We start from the raw sequence: 25,695 nt of genomic DNA, 5'->3' as shown, positions 1-25,695 counted from the left end.
CTTTCCATTTGGCCCTGAAAAGATCAATGGTACACATACATTTCACCTCCATTCAGCTGATGAAAATAAAGAAGCAAAGACATTATGGCTAACTGACTTTCCAAAACATCTTTATGGGAGAATTTGTTCAAAGAATATTCAACAAGTTAGGAAAAGATTCGGTAAACAAAAATATCTAACATTTGACCAGTACTGGATCCCCTAAATACCAACTGGATCAAACCTTTTCTGCTTATGTGACAAAGCTAGAAACAAATCAGCCACTAAAAAGGCAACTGCGGCTTTTAGTTCTTCAGAAAAAGAAAGATCATACATCTGACAAATATAAATGAAACGTACAAAATAAGAACCAACAACTGATGTAGCAACTTCAAGTGCTAGTGGAAATAAATAGTCCTTATAATTTCATGAAGAGCACTATACATCTTCAAGAATATTTTAATCCACGTGGATATTAAATACTAGCTGACAAAGATCTGTTTCCCTTTTACATTATTTTGATATTGATTATTTGTGCCCTATTCCACATATTGAGTCACTACAAAAGATGGTTGGGATTTAGTGCCTGCTGTGATGCTCCAGCAACGGCAGGGCAATGCTGAGACCTAAATCCCATCAGAACGGGGAGAAAGGGGTGAGCAGAGATGCATCAGCTGCTGTTTTGCGGCAAGCTGAACATAGTGTACATGTACCCAAGAAGTGTTCACTCACATCAGCCAGTTCAAAGAGGGAAGCCCGAGGCCCAGGAGAGAATCAGGCCCATGGAACCTTCACAAGAAGTCATCTACTTCGATCAAACATGAAACATCCAAAAGATGTCTCTGACTACTGGGCTGAGAACACATATTGCAGACTTTTGCAGTCATCAATTTCCATTTATTGTGCATCCAAAGAGGACTCCACACTGCTTTCTCTAGACGTGCCAGCAGTGCTCTCTGCTTTGAATCACCTCCCTTCTGTTTCACACTAGCAAAACCGTCTTTAAAGAATTTACTTACTTAGTTTCAATGAGTATGTCTGCATTCGCTGGATTCAGAACGGCTTTACAAATCAACTCCTGTGTCACTGGAATAGACTTGTTCATGGAAACGCACAGATCTGAGAGATAATCCAAAAACCTGTTGGAAAACGTAAGCCAAAAGGGTATCAATCCACGTTGAGATTTAGACTGAGGCAATCTATATTCCAGGAAGAAAAAAGAAAAAAACAGAACTCCAATTTTACACAGTAGAGTGAGACTGTTGCCCTAGTAGGAAGTTATGGCAAATGCCAAAAAAGAAGTGAACTAGTTGTGTTCCTGATAGCAAGATGGCAAGTACAGAGTTTTCTCAGAAGACTAAGAGGAAAGGGTAATCATGTACTTGAAAACGTGGATCTCACCTGGGCTCCCTATTTTTCCTCACAAGGCTAACAAAAGTATCAATCTCAGCAGCTGTGATGTGCTTCTCCAAGAGCTTGCGATTGTTATGAAGTAGTGCGGTGATAGTGTCCTCAGCCAAGACATCATAGCCAATTTGTTTCTGCATGAAGCCAAACTGTTTTGCAATGTATTCCTTTGAACCGAAGAGAAGGACAAAGGTGGTGTAATTAAGTCTCTGAATTTCAGAAAATCATCAATAACAAAACAGTAAGACTTGTTAATGCCACCGTCCCAAGAAGCAAACTGGATTAGGTTCTAATTGTATGTACTTCCTTTGAGAGAAAGTGAGTAATGACAAAGTCGTAACATCTCCCTCACCTCTGGGCTAGAGACCATCAAAGCATTTATCCCCAGCTGATATGAGCTTGTTTTTAATAGCTGGCCACAAAAAACGTACATCCTCAGTTCACAGGACAACTTTCAAAGTACACAGGAGTAAAGAAAATCTTAAAGTTCACCTGGATCAACAGCAAACCCACTGCTTTCAGAAATTTCCCTTAGAACTAGCACTAATTACACTGTACATAGTCTGACAGAGACGAAAGATGGCAGACAGAGTAAAATTGAGCAATCAACAAAATCTCTGGCTGACTGTGAAATCACACCACAGCATTAGCAGGGTTTAATTAGCAGGATGTAGCTCTTATTTTTTGGAGCATAGGAACAATATCAGTGCCACTGAAAGCCACAAACATATTTCAAACCTGATTCTTTCTGTAATCCTGCTGAGAGTGCCTCAGCACTCTGTAGCAAAGCCGACATATGTGCCTGAAGGGAGCATGCCGCTGGTCTCCAAGCTCCTCCAACCGCAGCATCGGGCCGTCACCGCTGTCTGTAAATGGTGCTTGCAACAACTTGAAAATCTGTGGATTTATTAAAAAACAGGCATTTAAATCCCATGAGGTACTGCCTTCGTTTGATTAAAATTAAGGTAAATGTAAAATTAAAGAAAATTAATGTGTTCGTATCTTTGAATTTCTAAAAGATGCATCAGAAATACTCTATAATTGTAATGTTTGTTTCTCGGCCAAAGTACAGCCTGTACAAAAGACACTGTTTATCAGGTTTATTTACCAACATATGCTGTATTTTTTTCTTCTAGCAGTACTATGCCTAGAGTGCACTGACAACCTGCTGAAAGGATCCTTTGGTTCCAATATTTTGACCAGGCTCTCTGCTACTAGGATTTCCTTTCTGACAACCCTTCTGGTAGGCAGAGTTTAAAGAAAGATGCAGTCTACCTGCTTTAGAATATTCTGTTCTCTCATCAGTTTTTGCCGTTCTCTATTGGGTTTAGAAAATACCACTTCAAGCACGTCTTGCCCAGAATTAGTTCCACCAGTAACAAAGTAGACCAAATCCTCCAACAATTTGGTAACAGATCTACAGAAAAGTCAGAAGTTGTTAATATAAGACTAAGTTTTATCTGTTAAAAGAACAATGACAGTGGTAAGGTTATACAGATTTCAAAATGTTAAGTGACAAAAAACATCAATTAGGGACTAACCCAGATGTTGGATAAAGCCCCTAGGTTTGTATGGAACCTTAAATTAGGAACTAGTGCTCCCTTATTGTTACAGATTAATGTTTAGTAGCCAAACTACAGAAGCAGTAAGACAACAATATCACTTTAAGGCAACTTTATGCTCCTTAAGTCCTATTTGGGAGTTCTTTTGTATTGCCAGAAAAGACAAATCAGATGATAATCTCCCCAAGACCAAAGAAAAGACGTTGGCTATAGAAGCACATGGACCCTCATTTTACACAGTAGCCTGTGCATTCTTTTTGAGTGGCCACATATTTTTCAGACATTGTCAGAGGATTTGCCAGAAGTCATATGTTCACTCTTCATAAGATGGATTATAAATTCCCACACTCCTTTTGCAAAGCCCATCAAGAAAGGCATGCTATGGATTATTCCTCCAAGTTCACAACAACAGTTCCCATGCTCTCATTTCACAGAGCAACAAGGAGGGGCTGACAGAATATGGCTTGAGAACCTTCGCTATGGGCAAAATCAACAATAAAAGAAACACTTATTGAGTAAAGCAAACTATATTATTTGAACCAAATTCTTGTTTCCTTACCTTCTTTCATTCTGGGTTATTGTTCCCTTTTCCAGCTTGCCAGCGATGGAACCTAAAACCTTACTTGCATCATTTGCAAAGTCCAAGTCCCGAACCTCTGCAGGAGAAACTGGTACTATAGCAAAAGCTTCTTTGTCCTCTTTCACTGGAGAAGTACCAATCTAAAACCCAAAGAAGTTTTATTATCAAACCAAAAGGCAGAAAACAGAATAGTGGTTCACTCATTGTTACTAAAAGAGACAAGAAGCCATACTCCTACATAGCCTCACTTAGAGACAGTATGAGAACAGTAGCACCCTGTACAAGCTCACAGGTGTTCCCAGTACAGAGAAGCATCAGGTGAGACTAGAAAACACTGCCATAGAGAGTAGGAAAAAAATCTCCATGTGCTGTTGTAAATTGGAAATTTAACAGTGTAACTTTTAAACTACTATGAAAACCTGATCTTTTAGATCAAATATTTTGTGTAGGCACTATCTACCACTGTCATACAGTTTGACAAACCCCAAAGTCTCCAGGGACTGAAACTTCTCCTACCAACAACATATCAGTGAAAGTACAGAAATTAAAGGATGTGAGTATAAAAAAAGTAGCAGGGCTTACTTTAAGCATCACGGGTTTCTCTTCTTCCTTATCAATAGGGATATTGGTACTATGAACCCAGGTGTTAGTGCAGAGGTGTCTAAGTCTGACATAAGAGTTCCTGAAAAAAAGTCAAAAGTTTCAAAATGTGAGTCAGTTCCCAGTCAAGAAATATTAGCGTTGTTCACAAACAAGAACTGTTGTCAAGAACAAATGAAAAAAAGTTTTCACTCCACAGACTGTGGCAGCTCAAAGGAACGGGCAGCCAGGACTGCTGCATTTGGTGGCCACGTTAACTTACACCGCCTTACAGGTATCTGATTTTTTAAAGAGTCACTTGGATGAAGTAGATCAAACAAATATGTCGTGCTTTCTGGGTGGGAGCAGATAGCAAAGAGCCTGCATTCAAACTGCATCTTTGGAGATACAGCATCTTTTGAGTAGCAAGAGGTATGATATGAACAGTTAAACAACCATACGCAACAGAAAATGAAATGCTAAACACTGGATGTTGTTTGTGTCCTAGCAAATACAATACAGGCAGGTCAGGGGAAATAGCATTATCATTGACCCCAGACTTCTGTCAGTTTCTTAACTGGCAAGGAAGTCACTCAATCTCAGTCTCCCAGTCTGTAAAATCGGATGTTGTTACTTATAAGTTTATTGTAAAATACTATATAGAAGCTCTAGGCATTTGCTTATCATTTCTATATTAATTTGAAGGAGAAACTTAATTTCATATGAAAATAAATAGTGAGAAAGAGCTGTACCTAAAACCAAACCAAAACAAAACCAAGCCAAACTCCAAGGCAGGTAGTCAGCTCTAATGCTATCGCCCCATCGGAGGTTATAGGGACGTGACTGTGTTAGCTTGTACCTGGGGACAAGGCTGTCTCCTCCTCGCAAGGTGGTAGGGTCCAACTCAAATATGGAGGAGATATCATTTCCTTCAGGCACGGACACCAGAGAGTACGCCATCTTCTCCTGAGCATCACGTAAGCCTCTTCTGGAGGCATCCTGCTCAGGGTCCAGCTGCAGAAGAAGTCCCATCACACAGTCAGACCGAGCCCTCCAGACCCAGCTGCCTAGCGTTGAATAGATGCGCTCTGAACCACTCCAAGCACTGGGTAAGATGACTACACTTTAGGGTACCAGAAAAAGTGAAAGTAGCTCCTCCTGTCAAACATTTCTTTGCTTTCCCTAGTGTTAATAACTTCTGAGCATTTCTGGGTTATAAACACAATAAATCCTAGACAAGAGAGGTTGTGTCTTGTAGAGTGCCACGAGACTCAACATCTGCCAGCTGTTCACCCACAGCACACCAGGAACTCTGAGCAGTTTCAGATGATCCACATCTGCTCAGATCACCACCCTAGACACTACTGGCTTTTGAAATGCATTTAATGTATGGCAGTTGTCACCCTAGAAGAAATTACATAAGCAACAAATATAAAAGCCAGCAACACTAAGTACCAACAGCCTTGCTGGGAAATAGTCAGCTTCAACAGCAAAAATGGGACTCGGGCCTATCAAGTGCAAATGAACAAAGCAAGAGCTAATCAAGAAGTTAGCTGCCTTGCTGCTTACGCTTCAGCTCACGATGCACTCCAACACAGTGATACGCTACCAAGGACATGGCATCACAAGTATCTTTGTGTCTAAGGTGCTAGCAAATTACCAGCCTATATTTACTTTATCAAAGTAAATATACAACCATCAAATGAGTGAGTAAAACACTAGATTTTAAGATGAAAGGAAAAAAGGTCAGGGAAAAAAAAAAAAAAGATACACTGGGAAAAATGAACCACATCTTTTTCTAAAAGCTTTCCTCAGGAACTAGCAGTTATAATTAGTCAATAAAAAAGCTTTCATCTGACAAAACATAGAAAGCAGCTACCCATGTGGAAACAAACACCTAAATCCTACATGTACTTTACAAAGTGATCTCCAAGCAATTTCCCAGCGTCTCTGTGATATTGGCACCAGCGGAAGGTGGGCACCCCAAGGAGTCAGAATGCAAGCACCTGTCCTTCAAAGTCCTGGTGTAACGCATTCCGACGCCCTTAAACACAAAGACGAGCTAGCTGACGTTGCTGGTGCCTCAGGATACTCTGCAGCTAGCACATTTGTAGCCAGTGAACTTGGCTGCAAGATAGTGACATTTCAAGTCTTTGATTTTGTACATGGGAACAGACAGCTGTATGGAACAGAATTATATACTGGGAATGTGCCTCAAATGAAGAAGCAACTATATACTCAGGCGAGTCCATCTGGAGGCTTTACACCAGGAGAAATTCACTCACTTGGAATGAATTCTCCAAGTTTCATCTGTCTCCTCCATCCCCACAGTAAGGCAGCCACTCTATATTCACAGTTTGTAGTACCTTTGACACATCAGGAGACAATTTGTCAGCTACAGAAACTGTGGCAAAGATGAAAATGAGAATTAGCAAATCGGGAATTAGGAACTGGGGCAATTTAGGGAGAATTAAACTTGAACCACAAAGCTGTCAGAAGCAGCCCGCTCTCCTTTTGAACAGGCACTAGCTGGCATCTCACCCGTGCCATTTAAACCCTGTTCTTGTAGAGCTCACTGAGGTATAAAGTGACAACAGCAACAACAAGCTGTGCAATGAAACCTGCAGTCCTGCAGAAAGCTCTCACGTGAGTGAAGTTGAAGTTTCTGTATCGGAGCAGTGGTAAGCAGCCCACACCATCTTGTCACTAGTGCACGTTAAAAGATGCAGTAATTTTGTGTCAGAAAGGAATTATATGTGCCTTATCCTACTCTCTGTGGTCTATTTTTGCCACCTAGTGGTAAAGAGACACAGTGGGGAAAAAAATCAGCACAACTCTGAAACCAGCGCGTTATCGTTATTACTGCACTTATTTTCAGAAGAAGACATTAGCATAACACCAGTAGGAGGGATGTCTATATTAAAGATCCACAAACTGATTAACTTTCAAAAAGTTAAGCCAACAAAGCACTTCAGCGTTAGATTCTTTTTCCACTGGAACAATAGCTATGTGGGTTTTTTGTTCGTGTTATTTTCTTCACTTTTCACCTACACTTATTGAAGACAAGCTGTCAGAAGATCAGCATTTGCTGCCAAATACTACCGAGAAATAACCAGGATATCAGCTCAATATCTGGGGGCAAGGTTTAGCCTTTTAATGGCCAGGCTGTGATAACAAATCCTTTTTGGAGGAGAAAACTACCCTGCTGCACTTCAAAGCATCACCGGGTGTTCATCTCCTTATAAATATGGAGTTCTTTCTCATTTCTAAGTGGAGCAAATTTTCCCTATACAGGATAAATGACCAAGCAAGTTGCATAAGCCTACGATCTCATTCAAATATAAATATCATCTACAATGGAAAGCACTATTCCAGTCCTAACTCTTTCCTCCTACTGAAGCGATGCTGTTTTCCCTTTGACATCTATGAGTAGATTCTATTAGCACAAGGCATCAGCACACTCTGTCTTTGACACACAAAAATTACTGAAAAGGACTTGCTTTCACAGGAAAGTCAGAAGAATGGCACTGAAATCATTCTCACCCTGCCATTCTTGCTCTCTAGGCCCTTTGTCATGGCTTTCCTGAGACAGGCTAAAACAAGAGGGAATTCATGAACCGAACAAGGAGGGCAGAGGACTGGCACAGCACTACGTTAACATCCCATTACGAACACTTGACATCCGATGTCATCTTGAGCAACTTGCTTTTCAAACCTATTCAAAGCGTGCTTCAAGGAAACAAAGGTTTAAGAAACAGGAAGACAAAGACATTCTACACAGCCGGGAGGAAAGGCATCCAAGTAATACAGGAATTTGGTTACAACTCTATTGCTCTTCACTAAAGCCTACTCCAGGTTTTAATATCCAATCCTCTGGACAGACCTTAGAAGATCATTCTCAGTTTTTTAGTGTCTTCACTAGCAACAAAGCCTGGACCATCTATGCACTGGCCAATTAAATACCAGGGCCTGTGCAAGCCCTCCTCAATTAGGGGCAAGATCGTACTCTTGCCTATACTTACTGAGGATTGACACTCCTGGTCATCTTCCTCATAGTCAGGGTTTACCTGATGAAACAGAATCACAGGCATGTCAAAACTAACAGAGCTAGAAGTGGGAAACAACCTCAGCATGATCTAAACTTGCTTTGCAAAGGATGTACTCTACTGCTACAACACTACCAGGCATGCAGAACAAATATACTATGCAAATAGATTTATTCTTAATCGAGCAACTGTCTGTCCATGAATTTAGCAGTAAAATAATCTGCAAACATGCAGACAGATGAAACTTGCTCATGATAATCAGTAAAGGAGCAAGAGGAATAGGAGAGTTATCAAGTTTCACTTTTTTTAAAAATCCCAAATGGAATTTCCAACTAGAAATCACTGACTTGGCAAAGATCTTTTAGAAGAAACACCCTTCTAACCATGGATAAGGTGAGCAATCTCCTCTGTCATATTTTGTGTGATGTAAGAACGTTTTTGTTTTGGCTGATTAGCAAACCCAAGATTTACTGGAAAAGCTCAGTATTGGACCACTATTGAAAAGGATGTGTGCATGTACATGTGACGAAGCATTGCTGCTTTTCCAATCTGCTCGTTAGAGGAGTTTAAAATGGGATATTTAATATGGACTTTTCCCACTGAAAACGTTCTCATGTCAATAGCATGGGCTGAGACAGGCTTTCTGCCCTACTGTGCACTTATACACCCAGGGCAGCCTTTATTTACAGAGGCGTCTGTATTGGTATGTTGGTATATGTATGCTGTGAATTAAGTAAAACTAACTTCAGTAAACATTGACAAGTGTTAAGCAGCAAAACTCACAAAATTATAGCCCTTGGACTTTTTTTTTTTTTTTAAATAAATGGTCTTGAAGTTTTTCTTCATGGTGGAGAGGAGAGATGTCCACTTTGGTGCACAAAACAATTTGTTTTGTGCTTGGACAGCTAAGTGTTACCTGCAGTTCTTACCAGGCTGTCCTGAAGCCCAAATGCAATTCCATTTTGCATTCAGTCCTTCTCTTCTATTAGGAAATCAGTGATTCAAGAGAAACTTGGAACAGTTGACTGAATTCATTTCCAACCCCAAAGGCTCTCAGCTATTTGCAATCAACCCATGTATTTATAAATTCACCCTGATCGTTACTGCCCACATGACAGTATACTAGTACTTAGCACCTATCCTTTGTAGAAAAGCGATTGCCTTCAGAATTCAAACAGAAAGTGCATAAAGCTCAAGGCTACCCCCTGCACAGCGGTGTAATTACACATCCCTTTGACCATGTTTTCTATGTCTAGCCATCCACTTTTGTATTAATACAGGACCCAAGCTTCACTCTCCTCTCATCTGTGTCTATTTTTAGGGTGGGAACCGAGAGATTTTCAGAGGGGTAAAAGGAGGAAGATGCTGTGGAAGGAAAGGCAGAGCTTCTAAACAAGCCCCAACACCTACCTCTGCTGCTAAGTAGTGTCCTGTAGCAAGATGTTTGAACCTGAAAAGGCTGTTCCAGTACCCTGCTCCACCACGACAAGGATCGTGCTGCACTACCTACGATAAAGGGAAACATTAACACTACACATTAGTGACTTGCTGTATTTCACTTACACCTAAGGATGAACATGACAAGGAACTCCAGAAAAGATAAACAACCTTTCATGCGCAAGCAACATGTAGTACACCAAATACTTTGAGCAGACTACAATCAGTTCACTTCAATTTACAAACATTGATTTTCTGCTCATTGACAAGTAACACTCTGCAAAGTCACTGACCACAGCTGGTTCTCCATGAGGAGCAGAGTGGTATCTGGTGGGTGACAGCAGGAAAATTATGGTGCTAGCAGCAGAGAATTAAAGACGGTACACTAGATGTGCATGTGTTGCTAAGTCCTGAAACATGTTTACTAAAGAGATGCAGCAGATCCTTTACCTTTTGGTATAACGAATACTTGGCCTTCTGAAAGCAGGTGAGGGAAGACATCTGGAATTGTTCCAAATGCAGCAGTGTTGTGTAAGAGTATTAGAAGGAAAATATGATGGTCTGCAAACTTCTGTGGAAAGCAGAACCTCCACTCCGGGGGTACATCCATGTACTTATGAAAAACACAGCTGACCTCTGCATTTTGGGGGGGACTACTCCACCTCTGAACTCCTGACATTTATCATTGGGTATCTGCGTGTATGTGAACAGTTACCACAAAAGCCTCTGTTGTAACACGCTCAAATAACACTAATTACAGGTAAACTTGCAATTGAAATGGGAGAAAATGTGCGTATCAAACCAGATGCTTCTGGAAAGACAACAGGAAAATCATCTCCACCACTGCAATTAATTTTATGGATCTCTCAGGCAGTCCACATGGCAGGCAATTAAAATCGTATCTACGTAAAACAACTGGCTTAGTCTAATCACACCAATAGAGGGAGGATATTTTAAGAAGCCAATGATGGCAAAGGTGTTAGTCACTATTTAAAAGCCAAGTACAGTAAAAAATGGTTCAGACAATGCCCAGACTAGCAAAGGGTCGCCATCTCCTATCAAATGAGGATATGCATAATCACAGTATTCCACACCAAAAATAGAATGTTCGGTACACTCAGCAGGACAGTTGAAATTATTAGCTGGTTTTAGATTTCAGTGACTGGTAAGAAAAATGACATCACAGATAGTTCTGTCCTCTTTTTCTGAATAGTCAAGAACCTGTAATTCAGAGCTCCCTGTTGCAGCATTAGAAAGCCCTCAGTTTTGATTTTGCACAGGAAGCACAGCAAGTAAAGGAATTCTAAAGATTAAACTTCAAACACTGGTAAGACTTTCACCTAAAAAAGGAAATCCAGCTAAATGCTTTTTAAAAAGAAACTGTAATTGTCCTTACAAAGCCACCGTCAACCTGCATCACAATCCTTACCTCTACTTCCCACAGTGCTTTTGAGCTGGTTGCAGAAGTGGCGGACTGTCTCCCTGTAGTTCTCAGGAAGACGTGCTGCTTCTTCCTGTGCTCATCACAAGTCAGAAACTTCTCCTGTTCTGCATGAAACAGTCTTACCACATCCCCCTGTCAAAGTCCAGACAGCATGATCAATACAGACATTATGCATCAGCGAACAAGTAAGTTACAAGCAAGTGAAGTTTTGAGTCTTACCCCTTTGAGAATATCATCTTTGTTATCACTCCATTTCATGAAAAGGACTATTTTCCAGCTTGTATTGCAATTCACAGAGTTGACCTGAAAGGAGAAATAAAACGTATTAGCCCCACTGTCTTGTGCCTGCACAAGATGCTATTGCCTTACTGTTTACTGTTTCAACTGAGCACTGCCATCCCCATGGCATTACTCTAAAGAAAGCCATTTCTGCATCTATTCCAGAAAAAGTAGCTGCAAATCTGACTTGTTAGTAAGTCACACATCATGGTGCTATGACTACTGATTTTGAGGAAAAGTCTTATTTCTAACCAGTCAAGCAAGAGAAATCAAATTTAACTTTTTTCAAGTGCCCAAAAGGTGCAAGAAAAGTCTTGTAGATATATTAAGGTGCTGAGCAACAAGATAATGATTCCTAAACACTATTCCTAAACACTAATGAATTTACTGAGGGCTTAATTTTGTTAAAACACAAGTCCTAGCAGCCTAGCTGCGACATAGAGCTTGTAAAGTGGTTCCAAACTCCCGCACTCCCAGCTCTGTCAATCTGCCCTTACCTCATTGCATCCCGGATTATCAACAAGCTGATGACTACTAGCATGAAGAGGCTGGCCAGCATTGACAGGATTCAGGACTACTTTGTCTCCAATGACAACCTGTAGGTAAGTGAAGCATCAGACAGAAATTCACAGTCTGAGAAAGCTTTTTCCTTTTTTTTTTTTTTTTTTTCCTAATGAGAGTGATAGGAGGAAATCACCTTCTTGCAGTTTGGAGAGATGCCAGTCTGAATATGAAAACCAGGATTCTCTTTGCTTCAGAATTTAGCTTTCTATATTCAGTCATTCGGGCAGGGAAAAAAAAAAGCCTATAGTAATGGATCCAGAGGCTTACAGAAGAAATGGTTTACAGTTCTGGTAACAAATTTATCTGCTACTTTCCATTAGTTTCATGGTTAACATTTAACAAGTAATTCTTATGGCAAAAGGTCAGCCAAAAACTCTCCTCCTCTGACAGGCACTTTCATTTGTAATATCAGATTCTAGACCAGGCTGGCATATGGCTCAAGACAAAAGCGTTTTATTACGGACAGTAAAGGTCCTTTTCTTTCCTTCTTCCAGGGTAAAGTCTTACCTAAATTAAAATACAAAACCCTTCTCTGTATTGAAAGGAACTGGTCATTATGATAACGTGTCTGTAATTAGGTAGGATTTAAAAGAGCTTAATAGCCCGTAACTGTATTATCCTGTGCTTTATTGTGGGCGCATGTGTAAAAGGAACAACAGCTACATCAAAATGTATGGGGCTGCTCTACAGGAGAAATTATTCCTACTTGATAAGCTCACGGGATTTAGGTGCCAAATCCATGCCTGGACTATATCACAGAGCATCCTTCAGCTTATTAATGCCTGGTTTGGGGCAGGTAGCACACCAAAATCTCTTGTACAAAGAACCAATTATTTTCTGGTTTTCCCATAAACAGGGCCATTTGGCCTCATTATTACTTCATTCATCATATATAAAATGATGACAAATTTTGATTCAAAACTGGCAATACTGAAAACCCAGATATTATTTGTTCTAAATATACCAAAGGAACTCAACAATTCCTGCCATTTTGAATTGGACAGGGATTGAGAAAGGCTACCATAATTAGGTCTCTTATTCCTTCCAATGTTAAATCATCCCATGTTTCCAAAATACAAGTTACCATAGCAATTTTCCTCCCCCTCCTGACAGCATAGGAAAAAAGTTGTCTCTGCAACGTAAGGCACGAAAAGATCTGTGCATTTCATTAACTGGAAGGCAGACCTCCTGAAACAAGCTTTGCCAAGCTGTGCACAGAACAATACACGAGGACATTCTCAGCACTTACACTGTCTCCAATGGAACGCAGCTTGTAGAAAGGCTGTATGTAGAACCAGGAACCTTCGTTTCCAGCTTCATCCAAGGTCACCCTCATAGCATTCTTCTCTAGCAGAGCTGGTAGCCTCTTATTTACTGTTAAGTATTTGTTACTTTTTAAGTGAAGCAGCTAGAATAAGAATTAGAGTTCAGTTCTAAGAATGCTCATTTTTCCTCCCCTCAAGAAATAGTGAGCATCTATAGGACAACCACAGTATTATATAGGAATCAAAATCAAAGCTAGATGATACATGAAAATATTGATGAATTCATGCATAATTTCACTGGCACTCATTTCAGTAGATATATAGTCTTAGAGCACAGAACATCTTCCACTAATCTAACTGTTCCGTCTCTAGCAGGGGATAAACACTTCGAATTGCCCACGTCATTTTACAGCAGCCTGCTCAGAGTCCCAGAACCAAAAGCTGTAAAATGTAAGGCACTAAGTAGTTTTCCCTGTTCAGAAGGCAGTGGTGTAAAGTAAGGCTGCTCTTATATTACTTTGCTTGGTCTGATTTGTTTAACAGAAAACCCTAGTGCTTTTTTGAAGACTCTCTTCAAAAAGCCCCGTTCTACAACCCTCCACTGCGTTAACAGCTCACACAGACTGCACACATCAGCATGAAACTGCAAGCTGCAACAGGGCACAGACTAGTTCCTTGGCTATGGAGTTCAACCCGTTGCCACATTTCCAGTAACTTCAAATAAATTTGTATAGACAATTTTGATGTTTTTTGACTATTAAAAATAATGGTTACTCACAGTACATTTTGAAAATACACAGTACAGAGTAAAAATACAGGCAAAGGCTTATCACTGCTCTTGGTAGTGCAAATGCTTGTAGTCCTATTAAAATTGACAGTATTTATCTCTCCTCAGATAACTGGAAATAGATTTCTTGCCTCAAACATATAGACCAATAGCACATTTAATTCAACCAAGGCCGATGCTTCTGGACCCTTCCTCAGTTGGGTTGCTCCAAAGCCTACAACTGCTTTGCCAACCAACTACTTGCAATAAAATTCTCATCTGTCCATTCTCCTCATCAAGATGCACTGTCTGTGCCACGTTCCACATGGCCAACTATAATGTAAGCACTAAAAATAAATATTCCCAAACAAATAAATTATACGGTGACCTCAGAGGGGAAAAAGCACAGCTAACCCATAACAAAAAAATGAATCTATCCATATCCTCAGGGAGATCACAGCCATACACCCAGTTCTTGCTTCACAGGATCATACCTCAGATGCTGTCCACCAGGCAAAGCTACAGATTCTCGTCTACGAGTTTCACAAGTTTCAAGTCACATTGCACAGGATTTAGCTTAAACTCCCTCATTCAGCTTGCAAAGATGTTCACGACCTACCTGGATAACGTTGCCATATTGGATCACTGTTCCCAGCAGCTTTCTGTTTTCAGTTTCGTTCTGTTTCTTTTCCAAATCTGCAGCATGCTGACATGAAAAGAGAATAACTCACTTGCTGTTATAAACAGTGTGGCCGAACAACTAAGGTGCTTTAAGAGTATTACACAGAACTGCAAAAAACATGAACATCTGATAGAGCAAGATTTCCTTTTCCTCATTTCCGATAGTATAATTTCCCATTCCCTTTTTCAGTTGCTTAGGAAGATAAAGAACATTTAAATGACGTGTTTTGACTTTGACAAATTTGATAAATAGCTGCTACAGGATGGAAGACAAGGCATTAGAGAACAACAAAACACCTGTAGGGGAGAAGGAGAAAAGGGATGGTACCAACCCAGGCCAGGCAGTCTATATTCCTCTCTGCTGACTTGTATAAAAAATGAAAGGGAAGGACCTCTACTTTGGTTCATTATTTTACTTTGCCAGTATAGGCCCCATTCTTCCACAGTCTGTCTTTTTACGATGAATCTAATCATCTCTGTCACGCAGCAGGATTATTTGGAAGGCATTTACATTTGCCCACTGGAGCTCTAAGTGCACGGGGTGCTGACTTCCAGCATCACAGAGCTCACGCCTCATTAGGTACCACTCAGGGCTGCCTTACAGACTGGCTGTGAAAATACAGCTGTGCACTTCTGCATCATACCAGCACATTAAGAAAAGGAAAAACATATGCAAAACAGAAAAACTAACCCCTATGATTTTTCAATTTAATAACTTAATTTATAACCCGTCCATATAAACCAGCCTGCTCTTCTTACAGTGGCTGACATTTGCCATCTGCTCTACATACTCACTATTCTCTTGTACTTTGTTTTGTTTAAAAACAAGTAAGCTGGTTAGGTTATTTTTAAACCATTTCATTTGGTAAAGAAATTCTCTCCCTTCCCATAAAAGTTGATTTTTTTTAATAAGAAATAATTATTTTAACATGCATCTGGGTAATAGCAATTTAAAACTAGACTTTGTAGGAGGCTAAGCATGAATGTTTATGTCTTGGTTCTCAAGAATCTCAAGGACTGTGCTAGGTCCAATTTCCTCTTTGAGGAAAAGAGACTGCCCACAATTCCCAACTATATTAAGTAGTTACAAATAAGACAAAGCTTAGCTCTTTATTTGCAGTAGCTATCTCTACACTGTTTTAAAGTTTCACCTTCTTCAGCTTACAAAAATTTGCTATTTTTAGGAGTTGTGCTAGGTATGATAAATGGTTCTTTCTCCAGGAGAACCCGGAATACAGTTGCTCATTTAAACTCAAAAATACATTCAGAAATACAATGCAGCATAATTCTTGTTATTGTTATTTTTTTCTTGATTTCACAGGACTCCATTGAAAAAGAATTTATTTAGGTAAGACACTAGCACCCCTCAACTAGCAATGAGGATCACAAACAAGCGGGTTTCTCTGCCTGCACAGAATTGGATGCCACATTTACTGTAAATAAAGAAAATCGTGTATTCATAATTAAGAAAACATAATTAAGTCTTTGGACAGATTTCAGAAGCACATACCAAATCCGACCATCACTCAAGGAAAGCACTTTCTCTGGCCACTAGATGTCAGCTTCTCAAGCAGCACTGATTCTTGATACCAAAGAAAGACAAGTGTCCCAGATTTTAAATCCCTTAAATGGCATTAACTTAAAATAACCTGACCTCAGCATTGAGCGTGCCACAGCAGACAATAAATTCCACCAGCAGGCAAACAGAAGCCAAAAAAGGCAAGTGATGATGAATACATCTCGCACCGCTGATTTTGTTAAAAACTATACGCACTGATAAAGAAGTCTAACCAGAGGCAGAGGTATCTGTTGCACGTGCATGTCTTGGGGGCACAGCCTGCTTCCCCCCAGCACACATTATGCAAAATGCAGGGGGTTTGGTATATTCTAAGGACCAATAAATGACACGCTCTGATACTGGGCAGAAAATTAAGTTTTGATGTATGAATGATGTACATGGGACCCGGTTATTTTAAAGCCATGCATCAGACCCAGGTCACTGAAGACCTGATGTAGCACATCCTCCAGAACAGCTTAGCCTCATGTGGAAGTACTGCATATTGAACCATTTCCAATAAAGCTGTACAGTACTCAAATCCTTTCACCTAATCTAGTACGTGGTTCATGCACGGTGGCACTTCTCTGTACAAACATCCCTCAGATGGGGATAAGTACTGGCAAAATCTAATCCTGGATTGCCAGAGGGGCCCCGCCAGAAACCAGTAAAACATCATCTGAATATTACCGTTCTCAAACCCCTGAGCTGGCACATACTGAGGAAAGAGAAGACAACTTTAAATGACACTAATCCAGTGCAATTACATGGTGCTTTCCTCCGGGCATGAGGCAGTGTTTAGAACATACCTGTCTTTAAAATCCATGAACTCGCACACATACCCTGGAGGCATAAACTCTCCCCTTCCCTTACACACCAGAAAAACAAAAACCAGAATCCCCTGACACTTCAAGCTTGATGGCATGGGCTCCTTTTCCTATTATCATTAAAGGGGCAGGAGAAACACAGCACAAGTGAGGGACCTCTGTGTTACAGCCAGTACAGAAATAACTTTCTCCTTGCCAAGTTAATACTTCTGGGTTATAAAATTATGTTTTCAGAAGCAAAATGAGTCAAACAGCCTTTCTGAAATGCAGGCGCAAGGCAGCCATATGGCAATCAGCAAATGACACTCTCCTACAGGGCCATTTTGTATTTCAGTCTTCAATGAGCTTAATATAGGCTTTAAGAAACTAAAAATATTTAGAATTGTAATTTTGACATGAAGTACTCCAGCTATGTAATTTTAACATAAACACGCAGTTTATTTAACTCTAAAGTCAACAGATGGTATTTAAGTTAGTTGGCTTTTTGGTGTGAAAAAAAAGGAACTCTAGAACCAGCAATCAACTGCCTTACTGGGTTTTCAACTGCTGAACGTCAACATTTTACCCAGAAAAAATATTAAATACTGCAAGCTAATAAGGAAGGAGAGGCTGTCTGGCCTTATAATTAGTCATAATTACCCATCAACCTTTACATGTATCCCAGCAGCAATATTTGTGTGAGGCACCTCAATAGATTTATCAGACTCTCAGACTTATTTAGCTCCTGGCATCTGCCAGCAGGGCTAACGCCCGTGACTTCGTGCACTGAGGCACAACGCCTGAGAACCTACTGCTGCGTAGTTGTTCGAAGGGTCCTGGTTTTGTGCTATTAAAAGCCGCCCCCCAAATGCCCACGGAGAGCACTGCTGCAGTTAGCACAGGTTAGCGACAAGAGCTTGAATTGCTCTCGTGACTCTAACCCAGTACCACACACACTGCGAGCGGACACAGACCTCACACAGCATGCCAGCATAGATCAGAGGATGCCTGTAAGTCACATCCCAGCGAACGTCTCAAAAGGAGTCTGGTGTAGTGATTTTGGTGAACTTCTCTGATATTCCCTCGTTAACGGTGTCAGGTTGATTGGAAGTACTTAATTAAAGCAGTATGGGTGAGAGTGTTTATGATCAACAGCAGCCCGAAATTGAATACTTACGTGTAGCTTATTGAGTAGCACTGCATCTGTTGTGCTGTTAGCTCCTGGCTTTGCTGCTTTCCAGAACTGCTTCTGAGCAGAGTACCGGTTCATGGGACATAGTTTGAACAGGCAATCTATGAAAACAATGAAACAAACAGAGAGTGCTTCAACCAGTCATAATTAGCTGGGCTTTTGCTGCTAGTATTGTCCAAATATTTGAGCAGCAAGGGAAGATTTATGAACAAATTCCAGAAAGCTCTTGATCAGACACATGCTTTTTTGGGCATCAGGAACATTGCCCCATGAATGATAAAAATTAACTGTTGCTGCCAAACATCTGATGCAAGAACAGAAAATTCATCACTTGTCCTGGTCAAAAACCCCACCATACTAAAATGGTAATGCTTCTCGGCGCTTTCCCAGGCAAGCAGATTGATTTTATGCACTTACAACTTCTACTTTCTATACTTTAGCAGGTATGTTGCATCGCCCAATGTTAGTGTTTAGGGCTGTTTATTTTATTTTTAATAAATCAAATCACTTCATTGCTAAGGAAAAGGACGGACAAAGAACTGGAGAAACTTCACAGTAAGTAGCAACAGTAGAAGAAAATACCCCAGACAACAGCAGGGAAGAGGAAAGAAACGTTCACAGCACAGCTCAGAGGTGGCAGTAAACCCCTGGGTGTCAGGTTCTTCACCAAGTTCATTGGCACTGTTTATTTAACATTCTGCTTGGCAAAAGCCAGGAGTTACTGCTGATTAGTCTTATTAGAAACACGTTTTCATATTAAAGAGATGCCAGCTTAGCATCTAAATACAACTAAATTAGCTGCGTTTAGTATTTTTTTCTTCATCTGTTGCTAAGCAACCGTACACACAAAAAATAATAAATTAAGCTATTCAAAGACAGGGCCTGAAGTAGCAGCCTCAAAGTTTAAACAAAGTGCCCCAAATGCCAGGACAGCTGCTCCCAGCCCCTCTCTGCTGGTGGTGTGGAATAAGACTTGGGGCTACTAATTCCCCTCGTACTTCCAAGGACTGCTGACGCACGCTTACAGACAAGCACTGGAACGTGGGAAGCAGCAAGCTACGGAGAGACCAGCCTGGGGTTTTATCTGCTTCACTGGAAGCGTCCCCTGAACGGGGCACTGGGGTGGCCACCTTCACACTGCTCGTGCTTAAAGAACAACGCAACGTGCTGGTGCACTGCCCTCCTGCCTAACCCATCCTCGAGAGCACACCCAGCAATGTCAAACCCCTCTGACAGAAGGGTAAAGGTCTTCAGAATAAAATACTCCTCTAAATGGGCGAAGCACCAGTGGCAGATTTGTCTTTCATCCCGCAGCGAGCCACTGCCTGCCACGCTGGCCACTCACTTGCTCCAAACCACCTCCGCAGGAGGACACGGCAGGAGCTGGGCACGGCCCTGGGACCCCGAGGACACGCTGCACACCGGGAAGGAGAGGAAGAGCCTCAGCTGGGGCAGGGCCTTCAAGTGCATCTGTCTGGAGACACGTCCTCCGCTTGGCTCCGCTCAGCTTATGGCTTCTGAACAACCAGGAGAAGTGGAAACTGAAGAGCAAACTATACTTTCCAGGTATGCTCTCTTCAACACACTTTTCATTTGCAGAAGGATGATTCATCGAGATTGACAGCACGGAATGGGATTCAAAAAGCCACCGCAGACTTGCCACTTTCAGAGGATGCATTGTAAGCAACACATCGGTTATAAAATTTTCTATTTTTGCTTAAACCATCAGTTCACACTGACAGCAATTAACACACAGAACCGCACAGAAGAATTAATTGTATGCTAGATTTAGTCACAGTGCAAGTGTATTTTTTTCAGCCTTTTCAGTCAAGAAAGTTTTCAAGTTAGGCTGAACTTGTACATGGAAAAGTGCCGGCGCCCCCTCTCTTCCCTGGAGCACGAAGGAAGAGGACTACAGGTGTTTGACCTTCTTCAGTGCAACAGGGGAAAATATGATATGGTTTCCTTAGGTTTTCTTCCCAGTTAGAAGACTACAAATCTAAAAGATTCTTTAAACAAGTATTAGGAAATCTATTTCTCAAGTGGCTGAGGAGATGAACTCAGCCTTGTTTGCCATCCACCTTACCACGACCCCCAGAGGCTGGTGAGCACAGCATGCATCTTACCATGGATCAAACTTATGGCCAGAAAGCTTTTACATCTCCTGACCCCCCGGGCTTCTATGTTCACAAAAATCATCATGCAAGTGCGTGCTAGCTGAGTACCACCACGGGCTGAAGTCTGCAATCCACAGAAGTGATGGCTGTGTAATACAAACCAAGTACTCGTCAGACGCAGTACGTAGGGAAGGTGGCTCAGTTTCTAACAGATCCGAGATGGAGGCACAGTAGTTGAGTTGCCAGCAGCTGAAACAACCCGCTCCCTGCTCTGGTCACGGATTCAGGGGAAGGCTGATAAATAAAAGCTATCACCGCAACGTAATCTCATCGTACTAAACAGTGCTCGCTGAACTTTAACCATGAAGGAATGCGTTTTGTTTTCAGATCTTCATGATATATGGGAAAAACGTCAGTCGCACACTGAGTCAGCAGGAAAATAAAGCACCCGTAACGGCTGATGAAGTGGGGACACGTCGTCAGGCACCAACTGAGCAAAGTCCTGCAGGAAAAAAGCGGCTGGGTAACTGTGTATTAGCTCATCGCACACATGCACACGGGTAATGCATGAAGTGATACGGACACCTACTAAACAGGCATTCCCATGTTTCCAAGCTAAATGTTGTTCTTTTGCCAGCACTTACTTTGCCTTCAGAAAAGGGGCTTAGTGCAGGATCGTGCCCCGCAGCCACACACCCAAGGTCTCGCTGTCGGGACTCTCAGATCCCCACAGGGGCCTCTGCCACCTGAAGCTTGCTGAAGTATGCCAGGAATGCCTGCTTACCCTCTGCATGTACCAGCAGCGCAGAGGAGTAATGAAAGGATGCTAGGAACACTAGAAAATTCCAAGTTCTGAAGGATCTGGGGATTCACAAGAGAAACCTGCCAGCAAGATTACTCCAGCTGCAATACCTTCTACCCCCTGCTCCTCCTGCTCTCATCTCCCTCTCCCTTTCTCTTCTCTTGTGCTAGACCTGGCTCCTTTCCTACCCAGTCCCGGTCTCCCGACGTGCAGCCTTCCCTTCCAGCCCCAGCCCTCCTGTCCGGCCAGATCCTGCTTTCATCCTGAGTGACGTATCCGGCCCCCACTCAGTTAATCCAGCCTTCTTTTCCCCCGCATCTTTGCCACGACAGTAAAGGGCAGGTCCCCACCGAACACGTGAGGGAGGAGGATGCTTTACCCAGATAATCAGGACCCGGTTGAAGGGCCATACCATGGTGCTCTCACACACCATCAGCAAGCCCCCTGGGGGTGCTGCCCCGGACAGCTGGCCCACAGGCGGACCTGGGCCATGGGGGGCACGGGTACACGCACAACTTTTGCTGTCATAGCTGTGGTTATCAACAGAGTAGTACAAGTCAGGAATCCAGACTTCATCCCCCATAGTCAGGGTCGGCATAAAAACCCTGGAATTACCAACATCAGAGGTCTTGATTCTGTGCCCAGAAAAACCTCAGGCTTTGGCATGGGGGAAAGGAAGGCAGGCAGTTGTAAGAATGGCAACAACCTGCTCAACGTTTCCCTCTGGTCTTTACTACTTGGACTAAGTTGTAAAATTGTTCAGGAATTTCAAAAACATTGGGGAAGGAGGGTTACATTTCTTCTCTCTTTGTTCCTAGGCTGCGAAATATTTTGGAGCCACAGAAATTGCTTGGTGGCACACGGACCTTCTTCACACCTCCAGAGTTTGTACCATCGATTGCAATCACACCAACACATTTGCCTTGTTACGTGTATGTTTTATCACTAAGATCAATCAAAAGAATTCAGTGTACAACAACCATTTCAGGAAAATTCTTGAAAAGCCGTGATAAATCCAAAACATCTGTTGGGTGCCTTCGCTTGCTTCCACAAGTGATAGAAGAGCCAAACGAGCAAGAAAACTGCTGAAAAGGTGCCAGGTTTTGCACCTTTTGTGCCCCCTCCCCAAGCATTCCATCAAAGATTATACTTTCAGAATTTATTCATTTTTTTAGCAACTTGATTAAAATTTGCATGGGAGTTTCAATAGCATTTAGGTAGGATGTTAATATTACTGTAAGAGAAAATGGAAAACTTGCCCGAATTGCAAGCATCTGTTGGCAGAGAGGCTGGAATGACTTGGAGAAGCAGGTGTAGTATTTCAGAGCCCACCCAAGACAATCATTTGCTCTCATCTCAAGCCATACAACCTGAACTGAAGAACGCACGTGCAATCCCCCCCTTCCCTTGGGAGGGTTTCTCCAGCGCTCGGTGCACTGACAGATGTCATCGTGCCAAACCCACCCGCTGCATGTGAAGCTCGGGAAGTTGCTAAAGTGCACCGCTGGCATGTACCACTCCTCGTGGTGCCTGAGCTGGTCAGCGTGGGTGGCAGCCAGACAACAGCTACCGTGAAGGCTTTCCTCCTTCGCTGCGCTAAGGGCACGACCAGCTCCCATCAGTTTGGAGTCACGGTTGGCGATTTGACTCTGCCGTTCCCCAGCGTCTCTCGATGACCCGGCAGCGCTGGTCACCTAAGCCAGGCCGGCTGTGCAATAAGCCGATCACTTTCTCCAAGTCTCTCCTACTTTAAGTTTACCAGATCTTCAGTCTTTTCTGCAGTTTGACGATGTAGGCATCAGATATTTCAGTGGCAACAAGAAGGTGTTTAATGATTTGATTTTTATAACACAGATCTGGACTTCACAGTAAGACAGGTGATACCCTTCTCACAGGTCCTCCTCCAGGGTGCTTCCACCTGAGGAAGGGCTACCCAGAGGAAGATACTCAACGAAGTCACTTACAAAACCTGTTGAATATTTAACAGCAACACTTTCTTACTTGAGAAAAAAAATGATAAAACCCAACTCCTTTTTGCCCAGCAATACTAAAATTAAATGAAAATTAGCAGCTCCCCATTGAAATTTCGCAGCTCTCTTTAGTCTTCTCTATACTTAGATACCCGACATTTCCCCCAGGGTCAAAGCCCATGGTAGAGGATATAATAAAAGTCAGTACGCTTATAAGAATAACAAGAAAGACGAAGAGTTAACGTAGCTGGCAATGATGGAAATATTCTCAACACAAGCTCTCCACATTGTATTTATGGAAGTTTCACCGCCTCAATGCCCTCACAAAGACGGTAACACTCCACACGGACACAGGTTATTTCATGGCTCTTTTGTGTTTAAGTGAAATCTTTTCAAGCAGGAGGTACACAGAATAATGAAGTCTCCATATATTCAGTCACCGGCAAGTTTTGCCTTCCCAGAAGGCCCTGCCCTACTACGTTGTCTATTTCTGTACTTGCTTTTTCTGATGTTTAAAATGAATAGATGACAGCCTAAGAGGTTCAAAGAATATAGAACAAAAGCGGCTACAGAAATGTGTTGATTATTAATCATTCCTGCATTTCCATAAAGAGGGAGAAAAAAGAACCTGATCCACTGAAATTACTGTCTTTGTGATGAGAAGACATCTTTTCATTTTCAATTTGCAGCGAAGGAGCTTTGCTAGGAGTACAGCAGCTCATTGCCAAGATGCACTAAATGCTTGACCTTCCATCCCAGCAGAGCCCGCTCCAGCAGCAGCTCCAGCAAAAAAGGCAAAAAAAAAAAAAAAAAAAAAAAAAAAAAAAAAAAAGCCTGAACTGTGTACGATTTGCCAAATAAAAGACCATTAAAATCTCCTCCCATGTTGCCAACAGCTCTGTCACACAATCAGGGAAAATAACAAAGCAGGTCAGAAGGACATCTGCATGCCCAGCTCAGAGATCTCACGGTGACCACCTATGTCACTGTCACTCCGCACCAGCTACGTGACAAAATACATTCGAGGTTCCTGCTGCTGTGACATCTGCTGCCTCCCTTCTGCACGGCGTTGCATCCTGCCTGCTACAAGAACTTTGAATGCTTTTCTTTCTCAAGCACAACAAAAGAAAAATCACCCTTGCAACCAACATTTAAATGAAAGGCTGCATGAGCTATGATCTAAATGTATTTTTATGTTAAAATAACCACCCTCCATTCACATCTGCGAGACATTAGGGCAACCACCCTGTTGCCACTGTACTCGTTTGTGCACGGCTCTGCCGATGGAAATCACTACTTCATTTTTTCAAGCTGTAACAACATAGGAAATAATGTAATTATTAACTGAGAGCTGACACACACAACCAGACAAAGGAAGGGGGCTAGACCAGTGATTTCAGAGAAGAAAGACACACCTGGAAGATGGCCCCTGAATATCAATGCCTATTAAATCAACAGCACTCATTAATACAGCATTCCTTAGAAAGCAATGGTGTTTAAATGAGACAAGACATGGCCCCGCACCACATTAAGTAATTTGAGGATAATAAACAGCATGCTTACACGCACAGCATGGCCACATTCACTGTGGGATAAGGCTATTTTTCAGCAAAAAACGAGTAAGGTAACCTCATTCTGACCAGGAAGAGCAATGCCAGCTCCCCAGCGGCAGGGAAAGGAACCTCACGGTGCTCTGCGCACACTGCCCTGCCTCCAGGTGCACTGAGAGCAAACGCAGAGACAGCTCCCCATGGTACAAGCAAAAACCCTCCAGAAGCCCTCAGAGACCACAGCGGTGACCAAGTGCCCCCAAACTACCAAACGACTAACAAGAGAGAAACACCTCTGGGTAAACATTTTAGGTACCGAAGAGTTGAGGATACACCAGTGTTTGTTTTATTTCTGCATGTAACCTCTTCGGTCTCCTTCAGAAAGAAAGCTGCTACTCGAAAAGAGAGAAATATTTAGACACTGCATATACAGGCAGCTCCAAAAGGAAACATTTGCAGGAAAGACCAGATACGTTTCCCAGTCTCTGGTACGAGCAAGGCTGAGGGAAGGCTCTGTGAAAACGCAAAGCCACGAGGGGCAGCAGCGCAAGCAGAGGGAACAAAAAGCCAGCTGCACTCAACTACAACTTCTCCCATTTTTTAACTGCAACTTATCCCGTTTGACTCCAAACTGGCAGCCTCCTCGCAGCTGAGGGTGGCACCACCATGGACTTGTCCCCCTGGGAGGGTGACCAGGGACACGCCGATGACACAGCCCCAGTGGCTGTGCCGGGTATCCTGGAGAGCATTAAGGAGCCGCTCGTATCTGCAGGCACACAGGATTCAGACCAGGAGAAGCTACTTGAATTAAGCTAAGAATCATCTCAAGGATCTTTAAAAACAGTCAGAACACCAAGGTGGCTCCTGGTGAGTGAAAAATACAGGCCAGAAAAAACTCTGCGTGTTGAGGAGGGGGGAAAAGACGAGGCAGAAGCCCCCACAAACGCCCCAGAGAAGAGCTCACAACTGCAGCCATCAGGCTGAACGCATCCAGGCTCTCAAGGAAAGCTACTGGTTCCAGTGAGCGTTTTTACTGTCTTAGCTCATCTCTGTCTCTGGTCCAGCACGAAAGAAATCCTGCACCAGGGGTGAGCCTTGCCAAGAGGCAAGTCTG

General features: G+C 42.3%; 1 protein-coding gene across 9 annotated transcripts in view; it reads right to left on the bottom strand.

Moving 5' to 3' along the window:
- Positions 1–25,695, bottom strand: part of ITPR1 (inositol 1,4,5-trisphosphate receptor type 1) — a 168,022-nt gene that overhangs the window by 105,192 nt on the left and 37,135 nt on the right. For 6 of the 9 annotated variants that reach the window (XM_035337315.1, XM_035337317.1, XM_035337316.1 and 3 more), the window contains exons 4-18: positions 18,128–18,243; positions 14,528–14,614; positions 13,127–13,285; positions 11,811–11,909; positions 11,254–11,337; positions 11,020–11,166; positions 9,564–9,659; positions 8,130–8,174; positions 4,967–5,121; positions 4,111–4,210; positions 3,508–3,668; positions 2,662–2,803; positions 2,125–2,283; positions 1,381–1,553; positions 999–1,118 (exon numbers count right to left, since the gene is read on the bottom strand). In XM_035337315.1, coding sequence (XP_035193206.1) covers positions 999–1,118; positions 1,381–1,553; positions 2,125–2,283; positions 2,662–2,803; positions 3,508–3,668; positions 4,111–4,210; positions 4,967–5,121; positions 8,130–8,174; positions 9,564–9,659; positions 11,020–11,166; positions 11,254–11,337; positions 11,811–11,909; positions 13,127–13,285; positions 14,528–14,614; positions 18,128–18,243 — 1,843 coding nt within the window. The remainder of the gene's footprint in view (positions 1–998; positions 1,119–1,380; positions 1,554–2,124; positions 2,284–2,661; positions 2,804–3,507; positions 3,669–4,110; positions 4,211–4,966; positions 5,122–8,129; positions 8,175–9,563; positions 9,660–11,019; positions 11,167–11,253; positions 11,338–11,810; positions 11,910–13,126; positions 13,286–14,527; positions 14,615–18,127; positions 18,244–25,695) is intronic. The other 3 variants (XM_035337319.1, XM_035337320.1, XM_035337322.1) reach the window with 1 other exon arrangement.

This window comes from Oxyura jamaicensis, chromosome 12, assembly GCF_011077185.1.
Source record: "Oxyura jamaicensis isolate SHBP4307 breed ruddy duck chromosome 12, BPBGC_Ojam_1.0, whole genome shotgun sequence".
NCBI classification, from domain to species: Eukaryota; Metazoa; Chordata; class Aves; order Anseriformes; family Anatidae; genus Oxyura; species Oxyura jamaicensis.
The sequence above is the reverse complement of the archived record's forward strand: the minus strand, read 5'-3'. Positions and strand labels throughout refer to the sequence as shown.